The following is a 12,255-nucleotide window of genomic DNA, read 5'->3' on the forward strand; positions in this document are numbered from 1 at the left end:
AGGAATGATAGAAAACCTTATCAAACCTCCAGATTCACTTTGAAATCTCCAAAGAAAAATTACATAGTTGCAGCCTGAGCTTGAAATGTGCTAGACAGTCATTTTTCTCTGAGATGATCAACAAAAACAGCAACAATCCACGCATCTAATTTGCTATCGCTGACAGGTCAACAAACACTAAGTGTCCAATATCGCCAGAACTTGTTTCTACCAGCAGATGCAGCGATGACTTTGCATCATTCTTTAATGACAAGATTCAAGGCATCAGATACACTTTCAACTCATGCCAAACAAAAAAACATCATCACCTCGATGGGCATGACACAATTTAATCCCGTCAATGACAAAACACTTGAGGAAATCTCAACTCATCCACCTGTTGCTTTAATATTTTATTCACTAGCTTCTTTAAAACGGTTTAAGAGCAGCTTGATGAAAGAGTCATCGCTAACAACTCTCTCCAACCTGGCATTTTTCCAAAGGCTTTTATATCTGCTGTCATTAAGCCTCTCCTGAAGAAGAACAGTCTTGATGCCAATGAACTGAATTACTATCGGTCTGCTTCGATAACTTTCAATCAGGATTTCGGCTCCATTATAGCTCTTAGACTGCACTCATAAAGGTGCTAAATGACATTTGCCTGAATAATGACTCAGGCAGAGTCTCTTTTTTAGTATTCTTGAATCTTATAGTGCCGCTTTTGACACACTGGACTGTTTTATTGCAAAGAGTGGAAAACTTTGTGGGACTCTGTCCTTAAAGTGGTTCATGTCATGTCTCCATGATAGAAAGTATTTTGCCTCCATTGGTCCGAGCAGATGAACATGACCTGGGGGTTCCACAAGGATCCATATTGGGACCCCTGTTGTTTAATCTCTATGTGCTTCCTTTAGGCCTAATTGTACAAAATAATAAAGTAGGTCACCATAACTATGCAGATGACATGCAAACCTACATTTCACTGCACATAGGAGGACTATGGTCCTGTTTGATCTTTGTGTAACAGCATTGAAGAAGTTGATTGATGAAGCCAAATTTTCTCTAACTAGAGATAAGACCAAGACAATTGTCATTGGAGCACTCATATAACTAAGAGTCAAGCCAGAAATCTTGGTTATCTTTAAATTTCAATAGTCACACTTCATCTGCGTACTACCATCTAAATAATATTGCAAAAGTCAGAGGAGTAATGTCCAAGCAAAACCTCGAAAAATTTACCCACGCCTTTATTTCCAGTAGATAGGATTATTGGATTAAGTTTAAATTGCATTAGTTAACTTTCAAGATTTGGATCCCCTGTGTTGCTTGCCTGTACTTTTGTACTTTTTAAATGTTAATTTTTACCTTTGCTGTATTTTATTACCCTACAAAGCACATTGAATTGCCCTGGTGTATGAAATGTGCTATACAAATTAAGTTGCCTCACTTTGCCGATTAAAAGCAGCCTAAAGGAAGCATATAAAGCCTTTCTTACTCTGATTAGCTAGAGAGGACCCACAGCCTTCCCCCTGCAAACACACACAGACACAACACACACACACAGTCCAATTCAGGTTGAACACTCCATTCATCATGGGTCCTTCTGTGAGGAAAATCTGCAGCCATTAACCTCTTTTCCTCATCAGGACCGAATAGGCCTCTGAGGGACAGCAACAGTTCAGTCTCCTCAGAAGGAGAGCAGAAGCTAAAGCCGAAAACCAAACACACTGCTTTATATACAGTCTGAGACCCACTGTGCTTTATGCTCCTTCTGGTTCATATTCAAATCACACACCCTCACATCATCTGACTAAAAGTGTTTTCTTTTAGCTCAATTTGGTTTTATAGCTTCTGTGCAAACCACAGCACACTTAACTTGTGAACAAAGTGGCATACAGAGACAGCCTGTATGTTAGCTGTAGCAAACAAATAAATACATTTGCAGCTTGTGTATATTTCAGATGAGATGTCAAACATATTATCTAAGCATCAGAAAGTCACTTAAGTACACTTTTGAGGTACTTGTGTGATTCCATGATGCTTTTCCTTGTATTAGAGGGGGAAACATACGATCAGTATCTAAAACCTGATTCATAATGATAGATTCAACTAACCAGAAAGTATAAATGATAATCACTAATCAATATAATTAATTATCAATATAATAAAAACTATGATTTCATTTTTTTTCTTAATGTGAAGTCCTTTTCTGTTGATGAAAGGTACAAGCTAATAGATCAGTAGTCATGATCCAATGATAGGAAATTAAAACACTGTAACATCACAAGTACTTTTTCTTATTTATATCTAGTTGGTAAAACCTCTTTTTGTTTGAGTATAATTTTGAATGCAGGACTTTTAATAGTTTTACTTCAGTAAATGATCGATTGTTTCACTGCTGCAAATAAGATGCAAATAAGATTCAACAGTTATTGCATGTGAATGAAATGGCTGAATGAATAATAAACAATCCAAGTCCCTCATCAGGTCTAGGAACTGAACCACAGGGAATCACCTCAACTGCTGTTTCCAGTGCAGTCAGACCAAAGAATCCCACACACACTCCACCTGTGACGATATTCATGAACATCCTGGTTGACAGACTTGGTGGTAAGCGATAAGAATCTAGTAATGAAGACAAGCAGAGTGCAAATCAGGGATTATCTGTCTGCTGAGACTGATGCTCTATTCAACCTGAAACCTGGGACAAAATCACTTCTATTGCTTCAAATCGGACCAACTTTAACATTACTGCCAGGCCCATTTATTACCCTGAATCAAGAAAGACACGTTCAGTGTTGCAACTACTAATATTCTGAGTAACATACTGATATAAAGCTACAGTTAGAGTTACAGAGTGGCAGAATCTATAGTACATTTGAGATTGTACAGAATGTTTATCCTTAATATAAATTATAAATAAACTATACAGTATGTGGGGTCCTATCAAAACTGCAAGGTGCTTGTACATATGTACTGTAACTGTCAGTTGTCAGATGTCAGAGTGTTTACAACATGGGCAAAGACAAGGCTGTTCTCTGCAAAGTAAAACAATGGGAAGCAGAAGAAAAACTACTTGTCCTCTTTCCTTCAGTCAGCATTGTGGAGGGAACCTCTTGAGAATCTACAATACTGTTCTGTACTTAAAATAAAATTAGAACACCGGCTGATTTTAGGACACACCATTGGGATTTTCTATTATTTTTTATTTTTCAGCAGCAGCTGCTGAACAGAGTCTGGAACCATATTCCCTGAAGAATCCCAGAAGTTAATATTGTTTGATAACTGCTCAGCAACGACAAGAACATTAGTTGTTTTTTATTGACATGTGGCGACAGGAGCTGCAAATAACACAACATATAGGCTTGTAAAACATTTTCAGAAAGTAGACTTCTGTCAAGTTCCATCAGCTTTCTCACACATACACATACATTTTTACTTCAACACTTGTGAGGACCCTCACTGACATAATTCGCATCTGAGCTTCTAACCTGTGTCTTAACTATCACAGCTATACAGCATAGCCCTGGCTTATCCATACCTCAAAAATCAAACATTTAACAACAAAAGTCCTTCAAAGACCTGAAGACAGACGAGATTCTTCTCATTTTCCTAAAGTGTCCTCTCAAGGTCTTGGTCCTCACAAAGATAGATGTTAACAGTACCTCTTAGATAATCCACTGCTGCCACCAAGTGTTTCATACTGTGCAGCATTACAGAAACTGGTGCAGTACTTTTTCCCTTGTCCCTTATACCATTAAACATTTACAGCCTTGTATGGTGTGGAGTACTGTTTTCACAATGAATGGGACTCATTAAAACCTCCTGCAGCCCGCCATCCCGCACCTCAACACAGGTCAACCAATTACAGGGAAAAGTCATCCAGTAGTTTTATCAGGATACAGTAGAACGCTAAATATTGATATTACACAATTTACAGTGTTACAGTGCCACACTGCAGGATTTGAGCAGTAAGGTTATTACATATCTTAATAAATAATTGCGTCAGTAAAAATGTAATGTACTGTACTTCCTCCTCAAAATGATGGAAAAAGAAAAAAATATATGTATACCGTATGCCCTTAAGTGTATAGCAATGATTGAGTAGTTTTATGACCAGAACATTAAAAAAAAGTATGTCGAAATAAATGAAATCAAAATACCTCTCTCATTCGTCAGTGTTCAAGTAAGAAAAAAAGCAGCAGACGTCTGTTATTCACTGTCACATCATGCCCAGCCATTCCTGCATCATATACCTATATACAACCTTTTCTTTGTTCTTCTCTGAAGCTGTTGTTAATGGTTCAAAAACAGACAGTGTCTTCATTATTGTTCCTCTATAAAGTGGGCTTCATGTGCATGCAAGAGCACAATGGCCATGTTACGTCAGGGAGAGCAAGTTGATATCGTAGCATCCATCCACCTGTGGAGAGAAACGATAAGTAATTCATTTTTTTCACACAAGGATTTTCAGCTATTCTGGCTGATTACACATGGGCATGTAAAGACCATGCTAAATCCATATCTTTCAATTGTGTAAACAAGTCAGGCACCGATAGTGAAAAGCAATGATTACATCCACACAGCTATGAAGGCTGTTGTAAACTGACTGAATAAAATGATGCTTCTTAAGGAGGATGATGTTGGTTTGTTTACATAACTACTTTTGAAAAAAAAGAAAAATAAAGGCACTGATGAAGGATCAAGTATAAGAAGCTGAGAGCACTCAACAACAATGATTGAATTGTAAATTCTAAACAGGTAATGGGCATCGCTCAATACTCAATAAGTAACTTGTTACTTTGATTGACACAATAAAGACCAAGCTAACTGCACATAGCCACCGCTAAGGTAGCTTTCTGTGTTACCTGTGAATAATGCTTAAACACATTGACGATCTGTGTGTTTCAGACTCACATCAAATCGTCCAATGGAGGCTGTAGTCTGGTTGGTCTGCATCACCTCAGTCAGAGCCCACATTTGCTGGATACTGGATGATACAGTCTGGGGGTCTGGGAGGCCCTGGGAGACACACAGGGAAACAGATGTCAGTCAGAAGAAGCCACAGTAATGTAAAGTGTCAAAATTGCTTTGTTTAATTTCATTAAACTGTTTTTTTATTCATTCTGTAATAACCTTCAAAAGGTTTTCATGGGCTAAAAACAACGTTTACACTGTTGAGACTGTTGTTTTTTTTCACCTGAGAAGTAGGGTAATTAAATTCAATAATATCATTGGTAACAATCATCAATAATCATTATTTCATTAGAGAGGTTTATCAAAAAATTTAGATCACCAGATTTCACTGGATATACTGTAGATTCTGCACACACACACACACTTCTGGTGGGGAACTAATCATTCATTTATATTGAGAATAAAAGCTTAAAACAAAGTGTAGGACATGACCTCAGTGTCTTTAATGGTCGCCATGGGCCTGTCTCTCACACACACAAACACACACACACACACAAAATGTGTACCTCCAGGTCAGGGTGTTGGTCAACCAGCGTCAGGTCAGACAGCCAATCAGAAACTTCCTTCTCTGGGTCCTGGAGGGAGGAACAGCAATGTAAACAGTACAGTTGAGTCTAACCTTGCAATCAGTGTAGAATAATTTAATTACCTTGATTTTAAATTCTTGTTTTTTAAACCCAGTGTGTGTGGGATTTAGTCTTTCCTTTGGCCCCATCTGGTGGTGCTGTCAAGAATAGCAATATAGTAGACAGCTACATATGTCACTAGATCCCAGTGATCATCCCTCCCTCAGGTTCAAAACTGAAAGATGCTATAATCACATTGAAAAGTACTAACTTTAAGCTTCACATCGCTCAGTTACAAATGAAACACAAACAGACTTACAAACAACTTGTTCATGTGTCATCCAGCAAAATTAGCAAATAAAAAAAATGTCAGTTCCTGTCGAGAGTCACATGATCACACCAGTAAGCATGGAGGATAACTCAAGCACTCCTGCCTGGAAAGGAACCGCCCTCCTCAGGTGCAACCACTTAAGAGAGAGATTACATATACTTCCTCCTTCCTTTGTTCTGTCTTTATTTGACCTCAGCCATAGTACGTGCAAATGGATCACACACATACAAATGGAAAGAAATTAAAAGAAATTGGAAAGAGCTTGGAATCCTGCCTCATTTATGGGTCTCCCTCAAACACACTCAGGCTGCCCTGTTGCCATCAGATTTGAATCTAACAGAGCTCGTGAGTCACTTTTTCTTCTTTTAATATATTAAGACCACACTTTTAAAGCAGCTATAATCAACATGTTTATATCAACAATAGATCACATGACGATCAGTGTGTGAAAAGTGTCGCTCGTAGTGACAGAGAGAATTACTTCCTGACTCGGCAGTTCCCCTCAGTTCATTTTTGGGTAAGGATCATTTTGTGAAGGCAACACATGGCTACAAACATTCAGAATTATTTGACTGATAATGTCATTAGTGTGCAATGTTTACAAAGGTGACAGGAAAATGTCTCGACTTTACTGGCGTTTTGGGTGTGTGTAACAGCCAACAGACAAACTATAGTCTCCTTAATTGGTGAGAAGGATGCAGACACTAAATTGGCAAAAAATAAAATAAAAGCCAGAAGCATAATTACACTACAAATCAAGCAAGTCTGTGTAATATTATCCGAATGCTCTGTACATAAAAGCTCAGGGAGCAGTTACATCCCTGAATAACTACCTCCCCTCTCAGTGGCATTTAGACCTCATTAAGTACTTTAATTCTATCTTTGCTGTCTCATTGAGTTTGTGAATAATGTTTGTTTTCTTTTATTGTCAAAAGATCTGAACACATTCTTGTCTAAAGGAAACAAAAAAACAAAACTAACCGGCTCCATGTGAGGGTATATTTTGATGTCTTCGAGGCTGAAGGTTAGCCAGGCAGAGGACGGCTGTCTCAGGATCAGTCGTACAGACACCACATGATCTGGCTCCACCTGCATCTACACAAACAACAATAAAGAATAACATTAACGATATTAAACACAACATGGTTTTTCAATATTTGTTGGACAGGGAAATTACAGTATAGAAAAAAACTGAGTACACACAACTAAAACATTAAGCAATTGCAACTTTCTGTCCATTTAACACAGTTTTATTTGTTTTTAGCCAAAGAATAATGAAGCCAGTTAATCTGAAAAACAGAAAGATTTGACAAATTTAATTATAATATTGAAAGGTCCATTTTTAAAAAGTCAGTTCACCCTTCATTAGTGAGATTCTTTTATATTTTTAATATTTAATATGTCCATCCTCCTGGGTAGGGATGATACCTGTCTCGCACAGATCTGTGGAGAGATGTTCTGATTCTTTTCATCTGCTCTTTGCTGGAGGGCTTTTGTTGCTCAACCTTCTGCTTTAAAATACACCAATGGTTTTATACAGGATTCAAGTCAGGAGACATACTTGGCCAAGTCATAGTTTGTTCTTTGGCAAAGCTTAATTTGCAGTTTTGTGAGCAGTGGCTTCTCTTCTTGGACTCTGTCTGAAGAGTGTGTCCTTCATGCTGCCTGATCATTCACTGACACACCAGTTCTCACAGATAATCCTTATCCCAACTCAGAAGCACTTACCTGTCTGTTTTTCATAAATAGCAACTGCTCCTTCTGTTATTGATAGTATGGCTCTTCCTGTTCCTCCTAACCACTGCTGCAGCTGTGTTTCAGCTCATGTTCAGTGTGCTGCTGATGCTGTTGTACCATCTCACAATCTGGTTTCTTGCTCAGGTCAGTTCCTCACCATGTGGAGCCATGTTGCATTGGACACAACCCAGGTCAGAACTGAGGAAACTGTGGGGTTTGTTTATAAACTTGTCAATTTGGAAATCAGACCTGTTCTGATCACTTTTGTTGCACTGATGTTGTACTTTGGGGCTGAAATCCTAAAAAATTCAGAACTGAATGAAACAGACTTTAAAGACTTGAAACAGCAAAGCAGTTGCTGCCTTCTCCTACGCTTCTGTTGTTTCCAATGTAAACATGACGACAGCTGTGCAGCAAAGGTCAATGGCAGCGGCACAGAGAGAGAGGGCAGTTGCAACCTCTGAATGTACACAGCTATTTTTCTACTGCTGCTAACTGTTTTCATTTAGTTTCTGTGACCGTGGCAACTGTAAAAACAACAGAGGAAAACGATACAGGAGCTGATTTACTGGTGTGTAAGTTCCCTGAATTAGTTGGTGGAGATCACACAGGTCAAGAGAAACGGTATTGGACCGGCAGCTTCAAAGTTTGTTTATGATATTAGTTACTGAAATGTGCAATATTAATATTAATGTGTACTGAGATTAGGTGGGTAGCAGCAGCCTGTTGTGTAAGGTGCAGGTCATTGGTGGGAGTCTCTGGCGCCCAATCAAAATATGATGAAATTCAACATTACTGTCCAGCATTCACAGCAGTTACAAAATTTCCAAGCAAAGTTTGTGATTTAACAGCCACTGTGACAAGTGGATAGGTGAGGGGAGACAGTGTCCCAGAGGTACATTCTTCAGAGAGACAACTATTGTGCTTTGTGTGATAATGGTTACTGTGGTAAAAGTATGCATTCAACATCCCTTCAGGCTAAATATGACAAACAATCACCCATAAAAAGTGAATAAACATCATTTACACCACCACAATCACTCTTTAAACTGTGTCAGGCTCGGAGCACCATCTGAGGTAAACAAAATTTGAATCAGCATTCACCATCTGGCTCTATTTGCATAGAGAACAAACAAGAAATAAATATAGGAAATGGAAAATATTTCAGTTTGTATTGTCTCCATATATCAACATTACAATGCTTATTGTGCCTTTCCTGAATAGTTGGCTGGCTCGCCTCCAACACCAGCTGAGAGACAAAATAAACTGCACTTAGAACTGGCAGGCTGTGTTAGCTTTGTGCCCAATGGGATATGCTGTTCAGCTGCAGCCACGTAGAATAGTGGGCTGTCACTTGATGTTCACTAGGATATAAGAAAGATTTATCTAAGTAGCATTATTAAAGGGCCCCCAGCATTGTTTCCGCATCGTAAGGTTTTTGGCTGCGGGGGGGCACCAAAACAACAACAATTTCTCATCATCTTCACATTTTGCTGCTATTAGGATGTTTACAAGTGGCGCTCATAATGTGCATAGGAGTAAACAAGGGTAGTGCCAAGGTATATCAGTTTAGTAGTTAATCGCAGCTTTCTCTACTATTCAAACTATCAATCTCACAGTCAGGAGCCCACTACTGTAACATCACCTGCTTCCCTTGTTAATTGACAACAAGACTCCTCAGCACTGGCAAGCCTACAGTGGTGTCGCCATATGCGGCTCCATGCTAATATTGTATCTATCAGCACAACAAGCACATATATGCTCCAGCCCCACCTGTGCCCTGTGAATGGAGTAGTAGTCTTGGGAGCCCCCCTCAGTGTGGGGGTTGTCCATCAGGGGCAGGTCTCTCAGAGCAGTGCACCACTTAGCAGGGGCCTCCTGCCCGGGGCTCCTCCTCAACAAACGCACAGTCACATAGGCCGTGTAGTAGTTCTTAAAGGTGATTTCCTCAATCTGAAAGACAGACAGTGACAGTGGATTACAAATAATATACAAGCACCATTGTATTATCTGATGAGATGATCTGATCTAGATGAGCAGGCAGGTAAATTGCTTTTTAGCCTTGGACCCAACTTTTAAAAAATAAATAAATAAAAAGAGGTTCCCTGGTGACCTGCTGGATGAAATGGAACTTAAAAATATCATCTTGCACAATAAATCTGGCTCACTAAACCATAGTGGTGCCCAGAGGAAACATGCCTCCAGTCCACACTGCGTCTTAACCTATTGTTTAAGAAACACTGAGTCTGCCAAATCACAGTATTAGCATTAGAAGCTAAAGACAGTACCATCAAAAAGCCTGCTAGAGATAATGCCTTTATGCATAAACTTGCTCCAGGCAGATGCCTTTGAAGATTGAGGCTTTGAGCTAATGAGGAGTCACTCTGCATTAAAAATGATTTTTAATTAGGATTAAATGCTAAAAAGTAGGTCAATGCCTAAAATGTTTGAAGTGTCTCTCGAGACCGGAATAAAGTGTTTTATTTAAAGAAAATGATTTGTATATATGTGTGCATTTTTTTTCTGCTTTATTAGACAATACCAATAGAAGACACCAGAAACACAGATGTAAACAAAGAAAAAGTTCAAGGAAAATGGTACTTTGTGTATTCTCCTACAATGGTATATTTTCTTCTCGTAATACAGTAGTTATAAGTTCTAAGGTCAATGTATGGTCAGCACACAAACCAGAGCTTTAAGAGAATAGGAAACATGTTAGCCTGCAGTTCTATGAGACGTTTGTGATAATACAGATGTTTGTTCAAATTAAAGGTTTTAGAAACTTCAGACAAAGAGGTGAAAACGTAGACGATAATAAAACATGATAGCAATTATTTTCAGTGTGGATACCAGATACTGTGCATTACCAGTAGTCAACAGCTTTCTGTGGTAAGCGGTAACTTACATTGGCAGGCTTTCCGAAGGGGAGGGTGACATCAACAACACAAATACCAGAGTGAGATGTGTCCACTTTGGTGTCTCCAATCTGCAGGTACACTGGAGGTTTGACTGTGCAGGTCACAGCCTTGATGTCATCAGTGCTTTCACTCATCTTCTGGAAACAAATAAAGAATTTCACACTTAATTTAAAGTACACACATTTAGACCATGGTTGGTTCTCACCATGGCTTACTACTTTGTGTATTTTTGGTCAGGGCCTGTTTTTCATGGTCTGGGCAAAGCCCCCTTAGTTTCAGATTAAGTAAATCTTTAAGGTTTTTTTTTTTTCACATTCATCTGTTAAAGGGAAAATTTATCTGAGCTCACCTTAGATCTCAGTTTAACACCTGGATGTACCTACAGGACTTATGACATTGTGGTTCAATATGAAACTCATACAGTGTGATGTGGAAACCTGATTCTTGTATACAGCTGTTCAACTTTTGAATGATTATTTACATGCTCATAAATACTGGACTCTTCACGAAGTAAAAATCATTTTAGTGACAGTAGTTATTGTAATGTTATTGTACTAATTGTGAAAAAACATATCAGAAAAATTATAATTTAAACTGTCATGTAGTATTTTCAACTAATACGTCTCGAAACAAGTCTTTAATTATTAACGGCTTCATTATGTATTCAGTTATGTTCTACAGTTCATATAACAGTAGATAAGAGATGAACTGTGAAATGGAGAATGAAATTATTAAGTAAATGGAAATAAAACGCAATTACGTTCAAAATTTAGACATTTACTAACATTATATGCTCATTGTCGTCTATTATTTCTCTCAGTAGATTAAAAGGACTAAAAAACGGAATAAATCTAACGTTATTCTGAACCAACATCATCATGCTCTCTTTTCTGCTAGCACCATGGACAGCGACATGTCAGGAGTGTAAAACAGCCAGTAGGGCACACCAAGATTCAACAGCGTAGCAGCAACACTGACGATTTTTAATGTTTAATATTCATCTTGTGATGCTGCAAATCAACTGTGCAAGAAGATAGCGAAATTAGCGACGTTAGCATGGAAGCTAACAGTGCAGCTAGCACAACAGCTAACAGACGAGTGAGGCGTTATTGGTGAAATAAGACTCCAATAAATCGATAAAGTGACTTTGTATTGGTTCCATACTTGCCTTTCTTTGTCAGAGAGGAAGCACAGTTAGTGAAAGTCCAGGACAGAGAGCACAGTGAGACTGAAACGCTTGAGGTCGCAGATGTTGACATGCTAAAGATACTCTCTGTGTTCTCTCCTGACTGTAACCACGGCAACAACAAGAGTCTTAAAGGGCCAGCAGCACTCTCAGCTGGCTGCGTTATCGCTTCTTCTTCCACCGCCGCCACCTTCTGCTTCGGGTGTCGAACAGAGATTAAAACCTTCCCATTGACCCTGTTTGTCTCATGAAATATAACAAAACTCTATCGCCTAATCTCCTGGACAGTTAGAATTCTGAATTCTACCCTTCCCGAGATGTTCATAATGTTCATGTTCACACGTTCAATCCATGATTACATTCAAAACAAATTCTTCAACCTAATGCTCACATAAAAAAGTGATGCTTTGTTATTATCTTCAGTGTTTTTTTTTCTTTAATCTGATTGACCAAATTTTAAAACACGAGTTCTTCTATACTTCACCCAGCAACTGTATGTTTCTAAATGTGAAGATTGACTTTGTTATTTAAATTGTACCTTAAAACCTTCCCATCAATACA

The 12,255-nt window shown here is 38.5% G+C and overlaps 1 protein-coding gene across 2 annotated transcripts; it reads right to left on the reverse strand.

The window, feature by feature from the left end:
• Window positions 1-3,282: 3,282 nt before the first annotated feature.
• nicn1 (nicolin 1) lies at window positions 3,283-11,825 on the reverse strand. 2 transcript variants are annotated; one of them, XM_056365324.1, is made up of 7 exons: window positions 11,677-11,825; window positions 10,496-10,642; window positions 9,364-9,543; window positions 6,835-6,948; window positions 5,463-5,531; window positions 4,897-5,001; window positions 3,283-4,402 (listed from the first exon to the last, which is right to left on the reverse strand). In XM_056365324.1, exons 2-7 carry the CDS (start codon window positions 10,640-10,642, stop codon window positions 4,361-4,363), a joined length of 657 nt encoding a protein of 218 aa, XP_056221299.1. In that variant the 5' UTR covers window positions 11,677-11,825; the 3' UTR covers window positions 3,283-4,360. The 2 variants fall into 2 exon arrangements, with proteins under 2 accessions (XP_056221299.1, XP_056221290.1); XM_056365315.1 differs by having other exon boundaries at window positions 10,496-10,645.
• Window positions 11,826-12,255: the final 430 nt, after the last annotated feature.

The sequence above is a fragment of the Seriola aureovittata genome, chromosome 2 (assembly GCF_021018895.1).
Source record: "Seriola aureovittata isolate HTS-2021-v1 ecotype China chromosome 2, ASM2101889v1, whole genome shotgun sequence".
Lineage (NCBI taxonomy): Eukaryota > Metazoa > Chordata > Actinopteri > Carangiformes > Carangidae > Seriola > Seriola aureovittata.